Below are 26,252 nucleotides of genomic sequence, written 5' to 3'. Positions count from 1 at the left end.
CAATTAATGTCCATAATGTGATCCTTATTTACTTAATATATAATTTTTATATAATTAAGGATGTTGTGGCTATTTCTTAATAATTTAAAAAATCATATGGATTCACTAGACATTAAAACTATATGATATAATTTTAATATATCTAACTAAATTTTAGGCAACAATTGCATGCATTAAAAGCTACAGTTTTAATTTAGGCTACAACCATATAAAGCAGTGTATAATTATTTATTTTGCATGTATAAATTTTACATGATAATTTTAAAATAATAATTTTAAAGGTTTCAGATTATGAATGAGTGCCTAAATACAAATAAATCAATTCTATGCCCAATAAAATTAAAATAAAAATTCAAATCAGGCCAAAAAGGGCTTAAACTGGCCCAATTTTTTACATTTATACATGACCCAATTTAATGCCTTTTATTTTTGCAAAATGGGCCACTGCCCATGCTTTGAACCTAATGGGCCCAATGGGCCTTTGCTTCCCTTATTTCTATAGCAAATTGGGCTTTGACTTCCCCCTCATGGCCCAACATTTAATTTTTCTTGCCACCCTATGGACTTTTTCAACACCTGCAACAACGTTCTTGCCGCCATCCACGTGGACTGCACCATTGCCGGATGCAGTTCAAGCCATGAAACCGCTTGCATTAGAGGCATAAAAAGCCTCATGGGTGCCATCTGGCTACCAGCATCACCAACAAGTAAGGTTTCACTGGTGACTTCCAGCCGCTGCGAATAGCGCTTGAACGGCTCTCCCAAAGGGCGCCTCTCGCCAGCGCGAAAAGACGCCTAAAACGACGCTGGTATGACGCCTGAAATGGCACTGGTTGCAGCCCAAAAAATGGCACTTCCAATTGCTCTGCAAGCGGTGCCTTAATGGGGCTGGTATGGCGCCTGAAATGGCGCTAGTTGCAGCCCAAAAAATGCACTTCCAATGGCGCTGCAAGTGGTGCCTGAACGGGGTTGGTATGGCGCCTGAAATGGGGCTGGTTGCAGCCCAAAAAATGCACTTCCAATGGTGCTGCAAGTGGTGCCTGAACGGGGCTGGTATGACACCTGAAATGGGGCTGGTTGCAGCCTAAAAAATGCATTTCTAATGGCGCTGCAAGTGGTGCCTGAACGGGGCTAGTATGGAGCTTGAAATGGGGTCTTTTGAACGCTTGTAATGGCCTTTTTTTATGAATGAATGATGCCAACTATATATGGATCTCCAATAGCAATCGTTTAAATAATTATCAAGAGATCATAAAATAAGATTTTTCATTCCGAAACAATACAAAGCAGAGGCAAGATTTACAAGCTCTGATACCAAATGTGAATGAAGTTTTACATGCTATATTTGATTCCAATGGATTTGCAACATGAATCAAAACTGAAAAGACTAAGAATAGTCTACTTACCTCTAGCCATTGTAGTCGGTTTCAAAAACCCAGATTTCCAAACTCTGATCTCATTTTTTAAATGGTGTTTTTTTTTAAGATAAAAATGTAGAAAACGAGTTCGGGACCATTTTTCATATCTTTATAACCGTGGCTTCCATCATACCACGTTGCTCTTGCGACCATGCATGAGCAGTTGCTGGAACATGCTCCTTAACTACAGCGGAAGAGGGATGGTGAAGGACGTGGTCAAAGTGCTGGACCACATCATGAACTGTTGGATGACGTGGTGAACATGTTCAGCTAACAGAAACTTGTCAAATTGGTCCTTCTACACAAGTTTTTGGGCAAAATTGCACCAAGTCACATGGGAAAAGTGCTTGATGCAAGGTTTACACCGTGTAGGGGCCAAAATGTTTGTCACTTGAATCTTAAGCCAAATTTTGAAATCTTTCTAGAACTTCACTTCCTTATGCCACATTCATGGACAAATGAGAAGCACATATACTTTTGACTAGTATTTAAGGAATTTTTTTAATCATTTGTATGCTTTGAGTTTTTAAGGGAGGAGCTTTTATTCTTCTCTGTTGAATTTTTCTACAATTTCTTGGTGACTAAGCATGGTATTTGAAAGTGATTTTCACTATTATGAGTGATTAATCATCTCTTAAATCTAAAGGACCATGAAGGAGTATGTATAATTTATAAAAATGATTATATAAAGTTGTGAAAACATTGTATAAACAGTAAAAATTATTTATCTACATATTATATTATTCCTTTTTTTTCTAAAAAGAAAGATTAAGTAGAACATGTCTAAAGAATTGCACAATAGTAGACAAAAAATGAAAAATAAAGGCTACATTTGATAGATATTTCCACATGAAATAGGCACATAATGATAGGTTTAGGGTTTATGATCTCCCCCATATGTCCAAGTTGCAATCAAACAACTTCTCTAAAAATACCATATTTTATATTCTTAAAATCAGTTTTTTTGTTATCAAATATATTTTTTAGTTTTTTTTAATTCATAGGCGGTAGTTATTTGACCCAAGAAATTATGATATTAATTTATAGAAATGATTATATAAAGTTGTGAAAACATTGTATAAACAGTAAAAATTATTCATCTACATATTATATTATTATTTTTTTTTCTAAAAAGAAAGCTTATAGCCTTATATAGAACATGTGTAAAGAATTGCACAATAGCTAACAAGAAAGGAAAAGTAAAACCTACATTTGATAGATCTTTCCGCATGAAATAGGCACGCCGTGATAGGTTTAGGGTTTATGACGTCCCCAATGCAACCAGATGTCCAAGCTGCAATCAAACAACTTTTCAAAAACACCCTATTTTCTATTATTGAAATCAATTTTTTAGTTGTGAAATATATTTTTAAGGTTTTTTAATTCATAGGCAGTAGTTATTTGACCCAAGAAATTATGGTATTAATTTATAGAAATGATTATATAAAGTTGGGAAAACATGGTATAAACAGTAAAAATTATTCATCTACATATTATATTATTCTTTTTTTTTTTCAAAAAAAAAAAAAGCTTATGCAGAACATGCGTAAAGAATCGCACAATAGGCCAATACCTGACAAGAAAGGAAAAGTAGAAGCTACATTTGATAGATCTTTCCGCATGAAATAGGCAAAGCATGATAGGTTTAGGGTTTATGATGTCCCCTCTGCAACCAGACGTCCAAGCTGCAATCAAACATGGATAAGATTGACTGAAATCAAAGAATCAAACATGGATAAGATTGGCTGAAATCAAAGAGCTTCGTCCAAATGGGTTTTTCAAGTTTTAACCCGGGATCTGCCTTTATGGTAATCAACGACACAGTTTCAGTGCCGGCCAGTTGAGCGTGATGCTGTCAAACCCATGCCAGACCAGACAATGTGGCTGCTAACGACAAACAGAGGTTCGTATTCGTACTGATACATTGAACGCCACCACTAATTGGTTCTGTACCATTCTGTGACAGACCCAACTGATGTGGTCGTTATCCCATTCATTTGGTATACTGCAATTTACATGAAGATATATATATACACACGTTTTCTCTTTTGTTGTTTTTGTTTGTTTCTGGGTTTCGATTTTTGGTATATTTAATTTTGCCGTCCACTCTACTACGTTACACTTTCTCAAATTGATTTTCTTTTTTTGAAATATTTGTTAATTTACAGATAAATCATAAATCCACTTGCAGTTGAATTATGTTTATGATAATGTGATTGAAAAACCATTGTAGGATTGGTTCTTTCTTGACTATAGAGGAAAATGTGATTGATAAACCATGATTGCTTTTAGTTATCCCCCAATTCAATACATTACTTATTTGGAGGAACTGGCTGAATTTACCCTGTTGTTTTGTTATTTGATCACTGAATGCATAAAAGCACACCAGAACCAGGCGTACTAAGGATCTAGATTTCCTTTGTTTGTTCCAAGTGCAACCCCCAATTTTTTGAGCAAGAGATAAAGGATGGATCGGTGGAAAGCTGCACGCATGTGAACTGGCGAATTGATTGTCGGTACTTCTTATATGGGATTCCCTTATCTTGTCCTCAATTAGTGGTGCCCCTAGCTTCTAAGGTTGCATTCATTCCTTTTTGTTTTTTTGTTTTTTTTTTTCTAATTCTATTCTTTGTCATCATCCCTGTCATCCATACGAACATCCTCATTTTGGATTTTTTTTTTTGACTTCCTACAGTTTAGCATAATAATGTGTGACCATAAGGGTGTTATGAACCTTTCGTATTGTACTTGACAGTGATGTACTATCCACAAGATAGTGTTGCGACTTAAATATTCCCTTTAACTTGATTGGCATTAATCACTAATTTTCATTGTTCTTTCACTTCTCTTAGTTTTTGCGAAATTAAGTCAAATATATTTTGCCCTAGTTCTTATTCTGAAACCCTTGGATTCCAAAGCATCTAAAGATAGTTTAATTAACCTTGGTGCTAGTTTATTTCACGGAGGCATGCCATTAGTAGATAATACACCCGAACGGGCTTTTCCTTAACTATGCTTGGTAAATTCATCCACACCCAATACAAGAAATTAAATGAGATTAGTGCTTATCCTTATAAAAGCTCGTTATGATTAGAAATTCACTTTTCTCTGCTCCAATTATTTGCATCCATAAATGTCCTGATCAAGTTGATATATTTAGTTGATATTTGTTTGTTTTATAAGGCCTGCCATACTATCTCTAACAACTCATACTCAATGTTGAATCTCTTTGAAATGAGATCAAATTGATTCTTTGATACACCTGCATATCATCTCTTTATATGTACTTATCACTCTGTAAAGATTCATTAAATGAAAAACAAGTTTGGTACCATGAGAGTTGTGATTTTCAAATTTCAATACCACCTTTGTTCTTATATACCACCAAAGTACTTCTTTTCCTCTTTATTCATGAGTTAATCATGTTGTTGGCAGCATTAGTGTGTAGATGATGGCATGACTTGTTAGTGGTTGTGGTGATGGTGACAGGTCACTGCAGGTGGAAGACTAACAGGTGTTTGTACTTCTGCATACATATTACATGTTATGTATACTTCAATTTTCTAATATTGTGGCTCTAAAGCCATATCTATGTTAGTACTTCCCAAAATCTTATTGTAATTCATGTTCTGCAACCAACTCTCACTTATCTTAAATCAATATCGATATCTATATTGACACAATATTATCATAAATATTTTTGTGGATATGGAACCTTGATATTTCCTTTAACATTGATGGTTAGGTATTTAGTGGGGAGGTGTTGCTAGACGATCTAGGGGATGAAATAATAACATGGTGGTCAATAAGGTAGTAGTAATGATAGGTTTCCATTTCCAAAGGCAGTGGTAATGGTGAACTATGTTTTGATAAAATCTCTTTCCATAATAATTTGCATCCCCTGTTTAACTAAAATCAAATTCCTGAATTTTCAGCAAAACTCCAATTGGGAATTTTGCCTTAACCACAAGAGCTATTAGATTATAAACATGTTCAAGGAGTTCTAATGGAAGAGAACATGCATTGATTAGGTTATAATATTCAAGTTTAGACTCTGTTGTTTGCCTATATTAGGATATTATTAATAAAACATGGTAGAATACTTGACTAAGATCTGTGATCTCTTTTCATGAAGTAGTGCCTTCTTCTTTAGTCTCTAATGTATTGATAAAATGACTTTATTGGCCTCTTTGGGAAAGTGGATGATGTTTTAATTCTGTTTCGAGGAGAAAAGGGAGTTCAGGTAGTCATCCACCTATTTTTTTTTTTTTTTTGCAGCATTAGTTAATTGCAAAATATTGTCCTATATGAATGCTAATGGCTTGACTTTAAGGCTATATTAGCCACTGGAATATGCACTTCACAACATTTATGTCCAACCAAACCTGATCTTAATTAATATACATGTTCAATAGCTGTACATGCACAATGTTGGCCTGTCCTTCTGTACTAGAATAATGCATTTGTCATTGATATTCCTCTTGTCGAAGGATTTTTAATTTGTGGCTGGCTAGAAACAGAAATGCTGATCTTATTTTGGGTTCAGGGAATAGTGTTTGTGGGCATCAAGTTAGGACCAGATCCATGTGAGTAAGCTCCTGAATGACACTTTGTCATCTATAATTGTGATGCATATTTACAAGCTGACCAGAAAAACAATACCAGAATGGATGAACAGTCTTTCTAAGATACACATTTTATGTAAGGTGTCTTTCCTCATCACAAACCATTTGCTACTATGGAATTTATATTTATTTTCTTGTATTTGTTCAAATTTTTGTGCTTAGTATTTGTTGCTATTTCAGGTTTTATCAAATAATGGGTCAGATGACTGCTGTGGTTGACCTGATGCTATACATATATACATCTCTGGTTTCTATTGTTGTTTTTTTGAGCTAGTTACTTCTAATGGATTGAAGCTTATGATCACAAGGCTTGAACCCATTCAATCCACTCTGTCAGTCATTGTTATATCATCTGTTTTATTGACTTTCTGTAATATTGGCCTGTGCAGAGAGAACGGGTTTTCATAAGGACTCCCTGGAGACCTAGATTCAAATATTCTAGGTTATATAATTAGCACCTTGTCTTCTTCCTTCGAAAGGAAAAGGAAAGGAAAAAATTAACTGCTATCAGTTATAGCGACGATTTTTTTCCTTGTTTGGACAGTTTATTCATCTGTGTGACTTGGCTTGCACAGCTAATGTTCCTGCTGTGCCATGCTACTGCAAGATTCCAATGCAACAATTGAGAGAAGAGGCCGTTAATGAGTTCCTGTTGAAAAGTGTCTCACATTCTATTTTTGAGTCAATTGAAAAGTTATAAATAGTTTCCAAGTAGAAAATATTTTTGTAAGTGGGTTTACTATTATTATAAAGGAAATACCCTGTTATGAGATGTTCTTTTAGGAAAAGGCATTTTGACAATTATACACTTAGTTTCCTATATGGAATCTTCCTATGTAATTAGGAAGAGATTTTGACCAAAACAAGGAGTTTTTTTGGGTATAATTGGGACTTTGGGATTTGAGAGCTTTGGTTTGTAATTTCCTTCAATAATAGTGGAAGTTCTTCTTGGTCTTCGCCTGTAGATGAAGGCTTGAGGCCGAACCACCTAAATCGTTGTGTATTTCATATGTTTTGTTTTGGTTCTCTCATTCTTTTCTCCCTATTATTATTCTTTGTTGTGGTTTTTCGCAACAATTCCTTCATTCCCTTTTTTTGGGTCTTAGTGCTACAAAGGCTGGTTTAAATTTGTCCTTACGTTTTTTTTCAGCCCACCCCTTTGTTGGGGTGCTTACCACCCTCACCATGGAAGGCATTTGCCCTTTCAGGACAAGTTCAGAAATACTTCTTATTCTGTTCTCTTTATTCCTTGATGGGAACGATTTCAGTCATCTTTCTTGTAGCTTAAAGCATCAAAGACATCTTTTAGCTATCCGGCATTGTGGTGGGTCTACGTCTTGGATTACAAATGCTAAGATACCATATCATCTACCATTACTATTCTCCATACTTTTGGCAGCCAACCTATTCATGATCTTTATTATAATGCACTATTCTTTTTTCCTTTTCTTTTCTGTTCTTCCTTTTTTTTTTTTTTGGTTCTGGTTTTTAGAATCTGAACCTTCTTGTGTGTTGGGAACGCGAGTGGTGTGGATGTGCTCTTATACTCAAGCAACCAAATTTGAGAAATGACTTTTTGACTTACCCTTCTTTGTGTGTTGGGAACATGAAGCGAGTGGTGTGGATGTGCTCTTATGACTCCAGCAACCAAATTTGAGAAGTGACCTTTTGATTTTTCTGGTGGGTCAATGTTATCTTCATTTTTTTCTTCATGAAAACTGCCCTACCAAACCATGCCAAACACGATCAGAGACCTGCTGTTGATATATATATATATATATATATATACTTTCAACAGATATTTCCCTGACCACTAGACCGCAAAAAAAAAGGGACTGCTTTTAGTTTCTCATCCCACCAACATTTCAGGAAGGCAGAGACATTTTCTTTTTAGCATTGTATGTGAGAGGCTTCTTTTGGCTACTTGAAACCCCCCACTCCACCAGGACACCAAAGTCTTAATGCAGGCACTGTAGCAAAAAGGTACGCAGCGAAAAAGTGAAGCCAAGTGCATTGTCTGAAGTTTTAAGACTTAAGCCACCTCCTTACTACTTACCATCAGTGTGGTGCCATTAATCTTTTGGATAAGTTGTCTATAAATGGCCCTACGCTCTTCCCTTCACTTGCATTACAAGCCTACGTCTCTTCTCTTCTCCCGACAAAAAGAACAAAGCCTTTAATTAATTGCCATTTTTAATATAAGAGAGAAAGGATTATACGGCAAACTTAACTTCAATTTGTGGACAAAAGAGGAAAGTTAGGAGGGGTGCCTGTTCTAAGTCAATAGCGTGAAAACACAGAAGAAAAGCAAGAGAGATTTACATTAGATGGTCACTATCTACATATTAAAATGCCCTTAATTACATATCATATAGATATCCCCATTCCATGCCACTAACATAATTGTTTTCCGGAATGTAGAACACATTATCCAACCCATCTACCACCCCAAATTCCCCAAAAAATGGTGGGTCTACGTCTACCGCATTCGACAAGGACGAGGTCGGGCTATTGCTTGAAACGCCGTCGGAGCGCTCCGACAGCCGTCGTATCTCCTTCTCGGCGTCTGAGAGCTGTTCCTTTAGCGTTAATACCTGCAAATTCAGGGTGTTTTTACGGTCAAGCAAGATGGTACGATATATGGTGATTCGAATGCCAGCCATTGGATTAGATTAGATTTGGGATTCAAGACACAGCATATCTTTTTGTGGGTCCGCGAGATGTGGTAGATGGAGCAGCAGTTTTCCATGTGCTGCTCTCAAGGCCCAACATATCAGCCACCTTAAATACCTTTGTACGGATTACGAGGACTGAAACGTGGGGTGGCTAATGAGGTTTACATTGTTCTCTGTTCCTTGTCGAACTAACAAGGATTTTTATTTTTATTTTTCCTTTTTTTAAAGGCTTTTTCTAAACCTAGAGCCCCATTACGGAAGAAAAAAAAAGGAACATCTCATAAAATTAAAACACAAAAATATGTTTTTTATTTTTTAAAATTAAAAGAAAAAAAATAAAAGGAAAAAGTGCATTAATTTTTTTTTTCCTTTTTTTTAAGGCTTTTTCCAAACCTAGAGCCCCATTACGGAAGAAAAAGAAGGAACATCTCATAAAATTAAAACACAAAAATAAGTTTTTTATTTTTTAAAATTAAAAGAAAAAAATAGAAGGAAAAAGTGCATTAATTCTGGAAAAACATGAGTGATACTGAGTTGCAGTGAGTGGATTTTTGAACTGGACACCGCATAAATCCTTTTGGAAACACACACTCAACATGGTAGAACTAAGAAGCATCTTCTTCCATTTGAAAACATGAATGACCTTCACATGAGAGAAGGAGAAGGAGAAAGAGAAAGAGAGAGAAGAGAGAGAGAGAGAGGAACCTCTGTTTCAAGGCGACACTTCTCCACCACAACACTTTCGTGGACTATCTTCAACTTGGAGAACTCCTCCTCCAGCTTCTTACTCTTCCAGCGAGCCCTCCGGTTCTGAAACCAGACGGCCACTTGTCGGGGGTCCAACCCCAGCTCCGAGGCGATCTTATCCTTCCTCTCAGACTCCAATTTATGTTCATTACCAAAATTCAACTCTAGATGAGTAACTTGCTCCTCGCTCAGCTTCCTCTTCCTCGCACACCCACTGCTACTTTCTCCTTTGCTCTTCTTCCTCCTCCGCCGCACCTTCGCCTCCCCTAAACACCATCACCAACCACTCCATCATATGATCAAATGCAGACATAAAGAAGCCAGCTACGAAAGCTAATCAAGAGTTGTTTCTGAGTTCACTTCATACGTATAAACATGAAGCAGAAATTAACCTACCTTGTTCCGGCATCGCCTGAGTGTACAACCCGGGATACATATGAGTGAAGAGCTCCATATGATCTTGGACCTGCTGATTCATGGCGGTTGTCATTGTTGTCTGCTAAAACAAGTGGATATATGCCTTAGAGATTACAACAGCTAGCTGTGATTTCTTTATAAAGCTAGCTGAGTAAGGACTTTGCTGGCTTTGGGACTTTGGAGAATACAGTGAAGACTTTATTTATAAAACCTGGGACTCGGAATGGGGCTTGGCTTTGCCCCAAATTTCAGGAATGCCATTCATGCACCATGGGGGATGGGGCTTGTCTGATTTGGTGGGACGTGACTATGTTAATACCGTAGGACCTGCGGGGATTTCCCTGCTTGGTCGCTTGCTTCCTTCAAACTCTTGGTCTGTCGGAATAAACCTGATGTTGGCTACTGATTCGCCCACTGTGGGACCCTCCTCTTACGGGCTTAATGCCTTATAGGGTTTGACTTCCTCCCTCCATGCCACCAAAGTCCTGGTCTTTGATCAGAGTGCTGCTGTGGATTATGACACGTACCAACCAAACTTCTCACACCTCCAATTTCAATCTCACCACTCACATGCTTGCCTTTAATTTTAATCATCACAATGACGGTTGACTGCCTCTCATTTTAAACAAATGAGAAAGAACAAATTTTCAAAATTAACCAAAACTCTGCGGATATGCTTTACAACAACTAAATATTTAAAAACAAATATATCCTTTTTTTTCTCTCACGCTCTTTCTAGGGATGGTAACTGCTAAGTTGATCATGAAGAACAATTTGGTTACTTCAAGGAATGAGGCGTGAATTGGAAAAAATAGAGGTACTATATTTCAGGATAATCTGTGTTAGGTAGTACACGATCACGCTACATATATTATAACTTATAGTAAAAGCTTCGATGACTATGAATCAAAGAAATATAGAAAGACCAAGATGATAAAGTAAAAAAGAGTTCGGTGTTTTTCATGTCATTGTTTTTTTATGTTTGTTCACGGAGGGTAGTAATCCAATGCTGGCATATTAGGGAGTGGGAAGGTTGCGTTTGGCTTTCCTATTGAGGTAATTAATGGAGGAAGAGAGGGTCATTTTAGTGTAAACACGACCCACACAAAAGTTAGTAATTTTGTATGGTTGGGATCCCAACCCTGACCACCTCGAAGTCATTAAACAAAGTGGTACGGTTAGCCTCTGGATTTGGACATGCAATTAGTCGTGTTGTCCAATTGGGTGGTACTCACCTTTTTCTATGCCCCCCTACTTAGCCAAGCCATGGCTTTAACTCTAGCTCCTGCGTGGCTCGAGATGGGCACACTGGTAAAAATCCAAATTCGATAATGAGAGAAAAAAAATGGTTATTTTGGTTGCATGCAAATGCATGGTAATTAATTGGCCGCCCATGCATTCTCCCAATTTTCTTTCTCAATAAATTATAATTAATAATCTAATTGGGGGTGTAATGAGATTTTAGTCTTAATCTTTTTATGTAGGTGTGGAGAGTTGAGGACAGGGTTTGGAAATACCTATTTGTTTTCATCCTCCTATCTTTCCCATGTGTTTTTTCTGAGTCAAACTGAATAAGAGAGAGGAGACATTACTATTTGGTCTTCTTTTCCACATTTTCTGAGCAACCAAACAGCACGAGTCGCTATCCATATCTCTTCCCGTTTAGCCTTTTTCTCTTGCATGTTTTTTGAAACTAATTAATGCATGCAGCAGTACTGTACACGATTGGTTTGAAAGGCGACCAATCCAATAGGGAAAAGTGGCCCAATTTGACCAACTTTCCTAAAATATTAAAGGTCAAAAAATGCTTGCACTGTTTGTCTTTTCGCTTAGAGGTTTTGTTGGCGATTGTAAGATAAGAAGAAGAAGAAGAAGAAAATTCAAAAGGTAAGAGCAAATAGTTTCCCGAGAAGAAAACAGGTTCCCTGATAAATTCTGGGCATTCAATCACCTCAAGATTGTTGTATGTAGACCTACAGACAGGCCACCTAGGTAGCAAGCCGCAGGGAGCAAATTCGTCGAAACCACATGGATTTTTATGGTTCAATTTAATCCACGAATCCGGAATACCAAAATTGTATGAAAGATTAAAAGGCAACACAAAGGTGACCATCATCATTTCACCACTAAAAAAGAAATGGGAAAAAGAAAAGAAAAGAAAGAAAGAGAGAAAGAAGTTAGGGATGCAAAGCTAATCGTCTTTCCACTTTATGACGACATGCTGCCAAACATAGGCCACATCCGTGTGAAGCTAGAGTAACGTCTGAATTTTAAATAAATTTTATCCAAACATGTACTTATTTCCTCTTACCTTAAGAATGAAACTCTGTATGTACGAACTGATAATGTACGGGCATTTTAGTTTTTCATCCCATCCATTCCCTGTAGGAATCAGGATGGACTTGAAGCAGTTTAACTAGGTTGGGGTAATGGGTTTGATAATTTTCTTCTTTTTTTTTTTTTTTTTTGTAAATTTGGGTCAATTTTGGGATAAGATTGTGAATTGTCTATCTCGTTTAATTATATGTTTAATTAAATAAAAAATTATTTAACTTTTTTTATTATTCTCTTTTTTTTTTTTTACATACAAAATAAAACAATTTATTTATCATATTTATTTTTAATATAAGTAAAAATTCTTAAAAATGTTTAAATAATTTCATTACCACTTCTGTGTCATTTGTTCAAATTTTTCTTAATCTAGGGATGAGGTTTAAGTGAATCAAGGTCAAGATAAAATGATTAGTGTCGAACTCACTCAAGTTTCTTTTCTAAATATTTATTTAGTGTTTTTAATATATATTATTAGGTGGGTTAATTCAATTAGAATAAAGATGAATGAATGGACGATGTTAATTAGAGTGAGCAAGGATTAATGATGGAATAAGCATGCTGAGAAAATAGCATGGGAATGTTAATAAATATGTGTGGCAATGGAGTGGGGATGAGTAGGAAAGCACTAAATAAGAGGGAAGTCGAGGGAGCCAGAGTGGGGGAGAGAGGTGGCTCCAAAGTGAAGCCGATGGAGTCAAAAGTGATGTGGAAGAAACTAACAGATTTTAAAGGGTGTGATAAAGACAGCTTCCACACCAAGGAAAAGCACATGGGTGCAACCAAAAACTTTTACACGCGTCCCCTCCCCCCAACCATTTGGGTGGACCACAAATCCTATCCATCCACATGTAACTTGCCAATAGATGCAGACAGTTTCAGGCCCTGCCTACCAATCACCACTCACCACTCACCACTCACCACTCACTACATTCACTTTAACCATTAACGGTAGCCGCCACCTTTAAGCCCTCATCATCCACACTTGGAGATAACTCCCCTTTCCCTCCTGTTATAGTAATTTCTTGGGATAAGGTGAAAAAGGAGGACAGACCCATTTCCCCGGTTGCTTTGGTGCAATTGGATAATTATTTCTCCACATATTGCCATATTTTGAAGTTGGGTTGCTTCATGGATTTACTTTCGATTCTGTCTCATGCTGGCCTCTTGCGGATCCTTATCTGATCATATGAAATCAATCCATTCTTTTTTTCCACAAAATAGAGTGGTTAGTAATGGAATCTGTTTAGTCATAGTCATATTTGGAAACTATTGCTAACATTTGTGCCTCTTTAATGCAGATTCAGCTAATTTAACCTGCAGGATGGGGATTATCATTTCCCATATAGGCAAAGGAATGTGGATAGAGGCACTGTGACCCCCTTTCTCCAAAATATCGGTCCAGTCTGTCATGACATGTGGAAGAGTATGAGCGGTGGATATGGAGCCCATTGGCATACGACACCCAGTGTTTACTTGTCAGTGATGAGGACATAGGAGGAGGGCTTCATGAGGTTGCCAATGATGTCAAGAGGACATTGATTGAGTTTGGTCCTTTTGGTTTTCTATCTCGAGCTTCAAACACTTAAAATCATCAATGAAAACTTGGTATCCAATTGGGTGGTGACATCTCTAGCTTTCCTCATTCTCCAAGTGAAGAGACTTTCGAGGAGAGGATGGATTATTTCTAATTCAAGTTGGTGTTATTTTAAGCAAGAATGGTAACCCCAAGAAGGCTTTAGTTCACTAGGGTTAATTGGATTAAAGTGAAGACAAAGGTGTGGTAAGAAAGGATAAGGATGGAGGGGGAGGAGGGAGTAGGAGAGAGAGAAAGAGGAAGAGAGAGAGATTCTCCTAAGCTGGCAACTTGTGTTGATTGTGTTCTAGTGTTTGTTATTGTTTAATGAAGGAAAACAATAAAGAAATGCTGAAGAAGATGCGCATGGTGTGCAAGGGATTCCTCTGCGTGCTTTTGAGTTTTTTATAAGTTAAATAAGCTTTTGCCAGACTAAAATATCATGAACTCAAAGGCTTAAACTAATGGGTGTCATGTTTATCCCGACACTCCCAAGCCTTGTTTCCCATCTTCCAACTTTCTCATTTAGATGCTAAACACCTATTGGTGATTACCCAGATCTTCACCTCCTAATTTTGGCTAATCATAGTATTCCTCTTCATTAATCTAAATTAGCAAATCCTTAAACCTTGAGCTGAGTTACAACCGCCCCTTCGTTTACATATACAACATTAACCTACCTAGTGGTCCCTTCATATGTGATACTCTAGGATTCTTTCATCCTGTATATGTACACACTATCTTGACCACTGTTCATATATAGCTTACTGTCAATACTTTTTTATCACCCATCATCCTAAAATATTGGATGAGTACAGAAATAGGTCAGACCCCTTGTGATATATGAGACGTAAAGGATGATTCGGTTCTCTCTCAAGCCATTCTTTTCTTCTATATTAACAATGTATGAAAATAACAGCATAATTCAGTAATTTCTAAAATAATTGGAGTACTATAGGTCCCTAATCCTATGTCGACTTTGATACTTTTTTATGTTCAGGAGGAGAAGGAGGATATTTATGGACAAGGGCGTACGTGCTTGCCTCTAGATTGGTGAGAGAACAATACTGCCCATTCGGACATCTCTCCTCTCCTTTGTTGTTCTTGTTGTATATATATCACGCAAAGTACGTACCCCGCTCAGAGTCCCACACTATGTTTCCCCTCCACCCATACTCAGCCCTTCACGCTCTGCCCTCTGGGTGCGTGCCCATGTCTCACAAAAACAATTTCCCAATTTCTTACTCAGTCCGCGCATGCTTTCCACAACAAAAATCTTTTCTTTTGTGTACTTTGATTTCAACAACCCTTAATTTACGCCTTAATTTGGGCCATAATCTAGGTGGGTTATGACTTAAGCGTACTAGCTAGGTTCCTAATTAAGCTCCGAATTCAAGGTGTGCAGTTCACCAATCCCACATGCCACATGCACCACGGCCCAATCACCACCCAACATCTAGTCCCAATTCGGGTGAAGGGGCTTGAGCGTAACTAATCTACATCTTACCCATTAGTCAAAAAGATGTTGGTCAAATACTTAAAAAGAAATCCAGAAAGGGAGAGAGAGAGAGAGAGAGAGAAGGGGAGAGCTAGTCTATGTAGCTCTTTCACAATCTCTGCTATTGGTAGGCAACCCTTAGATTGTCACTTTCTCTAAAGCTGAAAGTCCACAACGCATACAAAGTAGGATTATTATTCTTGCTGCTTAAAAAGCAAAAGAAATCCAGCCCCATCAGCTAAGTGATGTGGTTTAGGAGGATTTAAATATAATAAAAGATTCTAAACCGTCCATTACTTAATACATAGCTCAAGAATTAATAATGAGCAGAAGTACATACGTGTATGGTTGAGAAGATGGTATGTGGCCTTCCATTGTTCCTTCGTTTCCCGTTTATGTGATAAATCTTTTATTACTGATTCCTGATGAGCACATGGTGAGCACTTGCTGTCTGGGCATAGTTTTTATGAGCAACCCCATTCCTTTTGATAATTTTGAGACGATGAACTACACGTGTTAGGCTGGTTCCATGGCCGTCTGTTACTTGTCTCCATATGGATTCTTCCTGGAGCTTTAAAGTGTTTCTAGATTGCTCTCTCAGGTGTCCTAGATCCGAAGACAATGGATCATTGTTATTCACCCCTTTTTCGTCTTTTTAAATTCATTTTCACCCTTTTCTCCTTGTTTATTTATTTATTTTTTTCTTTTTCGCTTTTTTCCGGGTGTCCAGTGCAGTGTAATACTGTACAGGGCAGAGAGGCTGTCATGGCTTCTGAATTTTTATTAGGGCTAGTTGGATGGTGCTTTATGGAGCAGCAGTGGATTATAAAAACCTCTCTAATTGCTGGATCGTTAATGGTTTCTTTTCAACTTCTTTCCGTACACTTTGCTGTAAGCAGACGTGGTCCGTCTAGGATAGTATAGGCTAAATCAATTTAATAATTTTAAATGATTTAATAATTTAATTAGTAGAATAACTTAATATTATAACTAGGCCCACTGGTGTTATGATATGCATTTTCTTTCATATGTCCATACTGTCATTGAAGCCACTATTATGTTTATGTCTGGGCTGGACTGGGTTGGACTGGGCTGGGCTGGGCTGGCCTTAAAGGCGCCTGTCTATTACCTCTTATTTCTTCTTTGGGCCAACTGTTGCCCCTTTTGCTTGATATATGAATACCAAATTGAAAAATTGAGATTCAATCAATTTATTCTAAATGTAATTTAAAAAATCTAAGTAAAACCCATTTAAGAAATCTTCCCATTTCATAGTTCTCCATGATTTTATCTTCACAATAATTTGGATTATTCACCACAATCAGGATATTTAGGATTCTACCTTAGAATTTTCTTTTATTGTAGAAAATAGGGAAATAATTAAATATAATTAAAATTATTTAAAATTTTGTGCATTTTAAATTATTTAATCTTAAACTGAAAAAAAAAAAAGTTAAATTAGTTTGAAAAGTCATGTAATAATAATTTAGTTATTATAGTTAAATTTTTCAAGAATCAAACATATGACTAGAAAAATATAAATTATCCTTAGTAGACTTCTAGTCTTGCTTTGACTTTTATATATTTTATTATAATATTTTAAAATTTTTTATAATTAAAACATTAAATAAAATGATGAATAATTACAAAATTAAATTAAATTATTAAATTAATTAAAATTTTAAATTTAAAAAATTTAAAAATTCAATAGTAAAGAAACTAAAAAGTATTATTAAAAAATATATTTATAAATTTAAAATTAAGTTGAATTGGTCCACCTAGCGCTCCAACCGCTAAATCGGTGAACCGGCTACCCCACTTTTTGTTTTCGGCTTTTTCCAAAACTCATCCAATGATCCAACATGTAGGGGCCCATTGTTAAGCCGAAACTCTTCACCCAAGTTCACAGCTGGCCTGTTTGTTAATGGATGACAACTTTATGGACCACAACTACCAAGCTATGATTACATCTTTGCAAAGGAAAGCATTTAAAAAGTTTATATAATTTGGGAGATAATAAAATAGATAGTTACTAAATCCAAACAAATTTAAATAATAAAATTTTATTTAATATTAATAATTAAAAGTTACATATTTAATAAAATTAAAAATATTGATAATTTAATAAATTTTGTACTATCCTTGTCATAATTTAAGCTATCAATCTTAATGATGATTAAATAACAAAATTTATTTTAAAATTTTAATTATTTATATATTTTTTAATTTCTTATAATTATTTTTAATTTTGATTATATATAAATTATATAATTATGACATAACCAAGACCATAATTTAACTATTAATCTTACTATTAAACATTGAACCGGTAACTTTTTTGATTTGATAACTAGTCTAATTTTGAAAACATTGAATGAAGGCATGAAACAAATTGTCACTTCTCTCGTATAAAGTTTTAGCATTATATCATTAGACTTTTGAAAAGAGATGCCTTTTCATAGAATTTATAGGGAACTTATGTTTTGGTTTGGTAATATGAAAAATATAAGAAATTGGAAACCCAACTTTTGATTTTTCAATATAACTATTCTAATCTCAAAAACAATTTAGAATTCATGCACTTTCAACTTAGTTGTTATTTTATATCAAAATTACCCTCCCCTTTCCTCTAGCTCAGCTTTCATATTGAATTAAAAAAAAAAAAAAAAAATCCTATACTTTTCTCTCTCCCATAGTTGACACTAATACTTAATAGAAGACTTCTATCCACTTATCTCCCTCTTGAAACCCAAAAATCTAGAAACCCTAACACCTTTCTTGTGTTGATCTGAATATGAAAAACCTAAATCTGATAAAAAAACAGACCTCTTATTTTACCAACCTAAAACATAAGTTTCCCTTAAAATAGTGGAGAGTTTGCCACTAATGCAACAATATATCAAAAAGGGATGTCACTAACCCATCTGCCTTTCATATGTTTTCATTCTCTATCTCTCCTATTAATGTAATCCTATGATTCCTATCCCATAGCCCAAATTTCGCTTTCCAACGTTGACGTGTTGTCCTCTTAAATTCTTCCTTCCCATTCTAACTTAATGGTTATGCAAATTATGGATGTGTTTCATAATGTTTTTTTACTCAAAGTATTTTTAATAAAAATAATTTTTTTAAATACTTTTGAAAAAAATTATATATTAATCATTTCTTTAAAAAATATTATAAATGATTTTTCAAAATTTTAAAAATATTTTCAAAATTTTTATAAATAACTTATTTTCCTTTGAAAATATTTTTTAAAGTGTTTTTAAAAAACACTAGCAAACGAAACTCATGTCATTGAAGGTATGTTCTTGTCCGTTGCGAATGAGTACAGACTAGCAAATGGGGAGGACCATGTCCCCTTTCCAAACTAGCCGGTCTAATACTCCTTTCATCCCTTCATTGGATGATTCCACCATTTTTTTTTGCTTTTATCTATTACAAATTCAACTCAATATAGTCAAGATGTCAACATGTTGTCTAGTATTAAATTGTTGTCATGTCCTAGAATTGTGTTTTTTGAAGCAATCCATTAACTTTGCCAACTGTTCCAACTTTTTTTGCTTTATTTCCTACAAAGAGCAAGGAAAGCTTTTGGAAGGATCTTTAACTCAAGTTCTCAATCTTAGCGAGAGAGACGAGAGATGGACAGAAACGCTAGCACCATATGAATCCATTCTAAAAACCTCAATGGAAGAGGCTATTATGGCTCCATTAACTCTAAACCCCAAGGATAGGAAAGGTTATGAGAAATTCCTATTGTTAGCATGTGGAAGTTCTTGGCTTTAATTTATCATGGATACTCCCCATTTTTGTAGGCTTGGTAACAAAGTTCACTGATAATGACAATAAGTGCCTAGAACATGAGGAATTGCTTTAGATGTCTAACACCCTGCAAACTTAGGAAAAGGAGAAAGAAGATGAAAAGATACACGATTGAGAATTATTGCAAGAATTAGTGACACTCAAACATAACCCATTAGCTTTTGGAGTTGGATACAATCCATAAGCAAGAAAATGATAACCTAAAGATTGAGATGAAATATAATATTAAGCTAAAGCAGCCAAAAAGAAGACTCAGGCATTACTAGCACTCTAAGAAACTTGGAGAGCACAAGGACCTTGAATATGACATAGGTTATGAAGAGTGTTAGGTAAAGCATGGCATCCTATTGTTCCTAAAACACTTCTTGATTCTTCCCTTTGTTATTATTATTATTGTGAAAAACAAGTGTAATAATTAACAACAAACAATGAAAGCTGTATGCCTCAAGGTTAATCAACTTTATTGTTCTTTGGCAGCAAGAAATGTGGACAACTCACTTAAGCAAAGTGATTACAAAATTTGATGAATAGTGCACTTAGGAAATTTTTTAATAAAATATTTTATATTTTTTTAAATTGATTTTGATGGGAAAATCTCTTCCATGAATTGAGTATTAAAACAACTTTATGTTAAGCTTGTTAATAAAGTAGCCTATGTTTAACTATATCAGATGAAGGCCACAAAGCCCTCTTTTATAAGGGCCGTGTGCATGTTAAATTTGGATGAACTTTTTGTCAAATTTTGGAAGTATGCTAAGATAAAACCCTTAAAAGTATAATATGATATAATATATTTTGATTTATTATTTATTTAATAAGATATCGGGTTTTCAATTCTATCTATTATATTTCATGTATTGTATTATATTACATGAGCATTCAGATTTAACATATTTTATATTGTATATGACTTGAATGAATTTGGAGTTGCATGAAAAATTTGAGTGATGAGTTTTTTAAAAAGTAAATAATTTGTTTATTATCGTTTTATGGATTTAGATAATCCATTTGAAACTGTAGTGCACTACCTTATAATTAGAGGATAACTAGTTTTGCTCATTAAGATGGTTTTCTATGTTAAGTGTATTAACATGTATGGTTATATATTGAATAAAACCGATGATGTGCATAATATAAGACTATCAAATAATTATGATATCATACAACTGTTATATTGTAAAATCTCTTATCCTTGAGATAATATTGAGTTTATGCCAAAAATTTATAGTGACTGTAACTTATAAGTAAGACCCTAAGATGATCATATATTCCTTAGAGATTAGATTCTATAGGTTCTATATTTGAGATCAATCTTACTCCACTAATACCAATAAGTGGCATAGGGGAAGAAGCACCACACCTAGGAATCAACAATATGAAAATTTTGTTATGAATTGCCCTTTTTCCTTATTGGGATCGAGAGTAAGAAGAATGGTTGGTACAACAATCATCCATCTCGTTTGGACTTTGGCTACTTATATAACCATTGAAGCCGGTTGAAGTGACTAATTCTTGAAAATTAGGGAGCATTGAAGATAAAGAAATTATTAGAGTTATCATTTCTATGGAAGCCGATGGCAACACTAGAAATATGATCTCACATGCATAGATTAACTTCACTTTTATAGCATTTAAATGAACTAAAAAAATAAATTTAGACACGAAATAAAGAATGAACTAATTTTTATGATAGAAATCTTAATTCATATTAATATCAATATCAATTTTTTATTACAAGTTTTTATTATGTTAGGTCCATGTTTTAAGCTATGTGGACGCATTATTTTTAAACTTTGTATGTGTATAATTAGTTGACTGCAATGAATATAAGACATAAATCTTAAAAAAAAAAAAACAGTTAGATTGTTTACTCGAAGAATTAGATTGGATTCCACCGGAACATGCCTGGTTAAATTTGAATGGACTATTCGTACGTTAAATCTGGTGGAGGTGGAGCTATAAGCGAAACTAGTCTTAGAAGCCAATATCAACACGGCTTGTGACTTATTGTCTACAGGCCAACCAAAAGAAAAGGACACTGAAAGTAGCAGGAAAGATAAATCTTCCCCAATGGCCAATGCCAAAGAAACAAAAATTTGGTGACAAATGACTTTATTATTCTTTAAAAATAAAAATCCAAATTTAGATTAGGTTTCAAAATAATTTTCAATCTAATATGTTTCCGACGTATAAGCATCCACATCATAGATTTGAAGTTGGTTTTGAATTTTTTTTAACATGGTCAAAATCGTAATTATCAAGTATGATTTTAAATTTAAATTTTAGATTACATTATTTTTTATTTATTAATATTCAAATCATTGGTATTTTTAATTTAATATAAAAATATTTTTATTAGTTTTATTTTTAAAAAAATGGGCATTATAAATTATTAACCTCTTACATGTAATAAATATAAAAAAAATTGAAATTAAGTTTAAAACTATAGTCACCAACTACAATTTTAAAATAAAATTCAATCTAAAATCGTAATTAATGATGATGGTTTTGAATATTTAAAAAAAAAAATCAAAATCATAACCTTTAATTACAACTTTACAATATGGATGCTTACACGGTAAAATCACACTAAATAAGAAATTATTTTGAAACCAAATCTATTTTATAAAATATTTTTTTAAAAGAGAATATTTTAGGTCAAAACTCCAAAATAATATTATTTTAAGAAAAACCTCACTATAGATGGAAGTTTCAAATAATTCCCAATCTAATTCATGGGCAAAATTTTCAACCCATGACCATGTTTATGGTTGAAAATCAAAACCCCACCTCATGATTGAAGCATTTTCAGCTTATTTGTATTTTTTTTTCTTTATTTGAGATAAAGGAAGAAGGAAAAAAATGTCAAGAAATAAGACTTGGAGATATATTTCCATTTTTTGTTAAAAAAAAAAAAAAAAGGCCAAGTGTGATATTACCGGGTATAGTGTCTTGGCAAAATGATTAGAGACAGAGGATGGGCCGATGGCTGTTGAAAACAAAGATTAAAGTACATTGGCCCAACGGCTCGAGGTAACATGTGCTCTTTTTTTTGGAGGGGGGACATTTAAATTCTAATTTAGTAATTTATATATTGATTATGAGAAAAAAAGGTAAAATGTACATGCCTAAAAGGGTGTGGTTTTTAGAGGAAGTTTTTAGGGACAGGAGATTTGGGAAAGGAATAAAGGATGGCCCAAAAAGAGGTCATTCCGTGGGACCTACGGAGAAGGACATCTAGAACGTCGTCGTTTCACAAATAAAACGTCATGTCTTAGCTGTCTTACCCAAACGGCCTAACTTTCTACAACACGCTTTGGTTCAACATTGTCAAAACGACACCGTGTTGAATCTTTATTTAACTCCTAATCTCAAATCCACATCGGATATTCGCATTTCGCACAAAGTGTGAGGGAGAGAATAGAGGGGATGTGTTCATACTTCATGATTCGGATCAAGAGCGGGAGGAGAAACCTGGGCTGGATGTTGGGTCAAAAGGCACCCAGTATGAAAATGTATTGATTTCTTCTTTGTCGTCTTTCTCGGACTTAGACTTGGATTTCTCCATCTGCAACCATTCTTTCTAGGTCACAATTTTCATTTTCTTTCTCTTCATCGATATTGGATCATTGCAGTGCCCGTTATTCAATTCTTGAATTATGGGGAAAGGAGGAGGCTGTGTTCCCAGCAAGAAAAAATTACCCTCGGCGACAGCCGATGAAGGCCCACCTAGCGCCAGGGACGCCCCCATTCCGGCCCAGGACAACAGCCCCGAGGCCCCCGCATTGGATGTGGACGGCGTAGTCACTGATCCAATTGCCAAATTGAAGATATTCGTCGTGTTCTATTCCATGTACGGCCACGTTGAAGGCTTGGCTCGGAGGATGAAGAAGGGTGTGGATGGGGTTGATGGACTTGAGGGGCTTTTGTTTCGGGTTCCTGAGACGTTGCCAATTGAGGTGTTGGAGCAGATGAAGGCGCCGCCCAAGCCCGACGATATTCCGGAGATATCCGCGGCGGAGTTGACGACGGCTGATGGGATACTGTTTGGGTTTCCGACGAGGTATGGATGTATGGCTGCTCAGATGAAGGCTTTCTTTGATTCAACGGGGCAGTTGTGGAAGGAGCAGCAGCTCGCCGGCAAGCCGGCGGGGTTCTTCGTGAGCACTGGGACTCAAGGAGGTGGCCAAGAAACCACTGCGTAAGCCTTCTTTTTCAACCTCTCCTGATTGCTTTACTCGGATTTGCAAGTTGTAACTTGTTATTGTCTGATTGAAAAGTGAATTGCTGTTGAATGTGATCTTGGTATTGCCTTGTTAGTACATTAGATTATGAGTTACAGAATTGAAAAATATCATAACACTTGGCAATATCACTTTGTGAACGCCATTGTGACTGAAATCATGTTGGTATCTTATTTCTATAAATAACATTAGAGGTAGACTGCGATGACCCACATCCAGTGGAGAAGAATTAATCTTGTAGACACTCTTTGAAAGACTGAGGACCCATTGGCCCTAAGCTGATAATATCTACATGGGAGAGAGTTGGCCATTACAAAGTCCCATACATCGGTGTGGGACTCTATTGTCTGGCCTCGTGAGGGATGTTTGTTTATCTAAGTGACATCTCATGGGTACCATGGATACAACAATGTCTTTGTTTGTGCATGGAGAATGAATATGGATAAGGGAAAAAGATCTTAACACTACATATGTAGTTTGCTTCCTTTAACCATGTAGACATGGACTCAATGGACTCAAAGGATAGGAGAAGAAATTCCTCACAGTATATATGCAGTATGTTTCTTTTAACTGTGTAGATGCATTTTAAATTCATGAGGACTCATTGGTTCTAAAGAGGAAAATATCTATATGGGAGAGATTGAACCGTTACATAGATAGTTAGAAATTCTAAAGTTAACAAGTGAAGTATATTGTGGAGCATAATAGTAAACAAAATTCTACTTCTTAACTATATAATAGAATTGGGTCTCCTTGACTATGCGTCCATCAAGGGTATATGACTGTCTCTAGCTGATCAACTGATAGGCAAACTATCTGCTTTGATGGTTAAGTTTGACCATAAAATTTACAAAAAAAAATGGAATACAAATGTGAAGAACTGGGTGTCCTGTGTGTTAAGGGGAGGGGGTTGGGGTGGCAGAGGAGGAGGGGGCATGAGTAATTGTGTTTGTTATTGGGTTGGATTGGGTTTGTGCTGTTTTGCCATTGTCCATCATGAACAATTTTTTTATGTTATAACCTTAACAACTTTCAGCCTCATTGAATGTTGCCAGATCTTTTGATTGTAGTTCAATATTCTTTTTCTTTAGTCCACATCTCCAAGATTGATTAATTCCTCATTTGTCTCGTAAATCAATATTGAGTTTCATTGCCATGCTTAGATTTTTCGGTCCCAATGGACAATGTTTTATGTCGTGGTATAAGGAGAAAATTTTATTATCTCTTTGTGAAATATAATTGTAGTACAGTCAATAAATCTTGGCTTGAATTATCATGGAGAATCCAAGTTGTGCTGAATTGGGGATAGAAGTTCATCTTCTTTAAAACAAAAAAAATTGTGCTGCTCTACTTTGAAACTGGACATTATCATTCCTATGAAAGAATCGAACATTTTTCATTGACTACCTGTATTGGAAGTTTTGAGGAAAGTTTAATTTTCTCTAATCCAAATCCATGTTCTTGCCATCAGCACATTGTGCTTGGTGTAATACTGTTCCAAAGTTGGGATTCCCAAGAGATCATTAATGACCCCAAATTTTGTGTGGAATCTGTTTGAGCTGCCGTGGATTACTTTCACAAGCCATCCACTCATTTGTCATGTTGGATATCAGCTAGATACAGATATTTATTCTCAGACCCTCACAAGAGGAGGATCTTAAGTTGCATTCTTCTTTTCATTGAATATTCAGTTATGACTTTTCCTGTGCTAATGTTTCAAAATTGGTCTGCTTCAATTTGTGAGGTTTAATATTATGTACCTTTCATTTGTTTGGTTAGGATTTCTGTATGCATAATGTACCTCTCCAGATGAATAAAATTCTGGGTGAGGGGATGAAGAAGGTTAGTGTTCGAGTTTTGCTTAATAACTGTTCTCTTAACCTTAAACCTTCTTAACCACACTCCCCCTTATATGTCTCTCTCTGTGTTTCATATATTATAGGAAACATAAAAAAATTATAAATGAATAAAATTCCGTTCAATTAATTTTTCTTAATATGGTTTTTTCTATTGTAATGTGGTGTTGGGTTGGACTTTGGTTGGATGTGATGGTACAAAATTATCTGTGAGTGAGAAAATTTGAGTTTTCTGCATTACATTATATCCTATATTCATTTCTTTTGCAGGTGGACCGCAATCACCCAGTTAGCTCATCATGGAATGCTGTTTGTTCCTATTGGGTACACCTTTGGGGCTGGTATGTTTAAGATGGACTCCATTCGCGGGGGTTCTCCATATGGGGCTGGAGTTTTTGCTGGTGATGGCACAAGGCAACCAAGTGAAACAGAGCTGGCACTTGCAGAGCATCAGGGCAAATATATGGCTGCAGTGGTTAAAAGACTTGCCCAAGCTTGATGGCATTATCCTGATTTCAACCTTTTCTGGCCCATTAAATCTGCAGCTGTATCTTTCCTCCCTTTATTGATTTAAATATAATTGTTCTGTGATTAGTCGTGGTATTTCTCATGTTTCAGTGAGACACAATTTTTTTTTTCTTTTGGTGTCAGTTCCTTGCTCTTGTCCTACTCTGTTTAAAGAGCTGTATTCTTCTGTCTGATATTATTTAAATAATAATGCGAGTTTGTGGGATGTGCTCTTCTTGTATATTTTATTCTTTCACCTATGGCACTGTGGACTTAATGTTTTTTCTCCTTCCAGTCCTTCAAATCAGTATCGATGAATCATGAGTCATTCTCCATTGTTGTAGACTCATCACCTCCTCTGTTAATTTTGGACATGGCATCGAAACAAAATCATCTCTTTCCTTGCTGGAAACAGGGAGCCAAGGAGAATGACTACAAAACTAAAGGAGTAGGGGACGTGAAATTACTTTCTTCCAATGTTGGGTACATATATGAGAATTGAGAATGAATATTTTGAAGTCATTTTTTGTTTC

General features: G+C 35.5%; 2 protein-coding genes and 2 long non-coding RNA genes across 4 annotated transcripts; 2 read left to right on the top strand and 2 right to left on the bottom strand.

Moving 5' to 3' along the window:
• Window positions 1–2,446: 2,446 nt before the first annotated feature.
• Window positions 2,447–3,348, bottom strand: LOC132253647 (uncharacterized). Its single transcript, XR_009465534.1, has 2 exons — window positions 2,992–3,348; window positions 2,447–2,712 (listed from the first exon to the last, which is right to left on the bottom strand). It is a non-coding gene; the product is annotated as an uncharacterized LOC132253647 (long non-coding RNA).
• Window positions 3,349–3,394: 46 nt separating this feature from the next.
• LOC132253646 (uncharacterized) lies at window positions 3,395–7,094 on the top strand. Its single transcript, XR_009465533.1, has 2 exons — window positions 3,395–6,119; window positions 6,224–7,094. It is a non-coding gene; the product is annotated as an uncharacterized LOC132253646 (long non-coding RNA).
• A 1,252-nt stretch (window positions 7,095–8,346) lies between these two features.
• LOC100253069 (homeobox-leucine zipper protein ATHB-40) lies at window positions 8,347–10,239 on the bottom strand. Its single transcript, XM_002272971.4, has 3 exons — window positions 9,862–10,239; window positions 9,424–9,731; window positions 8,347–8,637 (listed from the first exon to the last, which is right to left on the bottom strand). The coding sequence occupies exons 1-3, from the start codon at window positions 9,953–9,955 to the stop codon at window positions 8,404–8,406; spliced, it is 636 nt and encodes a 211-aa protein (XP_002273007.1). The 5' UTR covers window positions 9,956–10,239; the 3' UTR covers window positions 8,347–8,403.
• Window positions 10,240–22,494: 12,255 nt separating this feature from the next.
• Window positions 22,495–25,945, top strand: LOC100247950 (probable NAD(P)H dehydrogenase (quinone) FQR1-like 2). The gene is made up of 2 exons (XM_002272994.4): window positions 22,495–23,313; window positions 25,483–25,945. The coding sequence occupies exons 1-2, from the start codon at window positions 22,772–22,774 to the stop codon at window positions 25,709–25,711; spliced, it is 771 nt and encodes a 256-aa protein (XP_002273030.1). The 5' UTR covers window positions 22,495–22,771; the 3' UTR covers window positions 25,712–25,945.
• Window positions 25,946–26,252: the final 307 nt, after the last annotated feature.

The sequence above is a fragment of the Vitis vinifera genome, chromosome 4, assembly GCF_030704535.1.
Source record: "Vitis vinifera cultivar Pinot Noir 40024 chromosome 4, ASM3070453v1".
In the NCBI taxonomy this organism is placed as follows: domain Eukaryota; kingdom Viridiplantae; phylum Streptophyta; class Magnoliopsida; order Vitales; family Vitaceae; genus Vitis; species Vitis vinifera.
This window is presented reverse-complemented; position numbering and strand designations above follow the sequence as displayed.

Bases quoted from the DNA above. Each gene is read 5' to 3' on its own strand.
- LOC100247950 (XM_002272994.4), top strand. From the start codon at position 22,772: ATGGGGAAAGGAGGAGGCTGTGTTCCCAGCAAGAAAAAATTACCCTCG. The intron at 23,314-25,482 runs GTAAGCCTTCTT...TTTCTTTTGCAG, and splicing joins GGTGGCCAAGAAACCACTGC to GTGGACCGCAATCACCCAGT.
- LOC100253069 (XM_002272971.4), bottom strand. From the start codon at position 9,955: ATGACAACCGCCATGAATCAGCAGGTCCAAGATCATATGGAGCTCTTC. The intron at 9,732-9,861 runs GTAGGTTAATTT...GATGGTGTTTAG, and splicing joins TCAGGCGATGCCGGAACAAG to GGGAGGCGAAGGTGCGGCGG. The intron at 8,638-9,423 runs GTTCCTCTCTCT...CTGAATTTGCAG, and splicing joins AGTGTCGCCTTGAAACAGAG to GTATTAACGCTAAAGGAACA.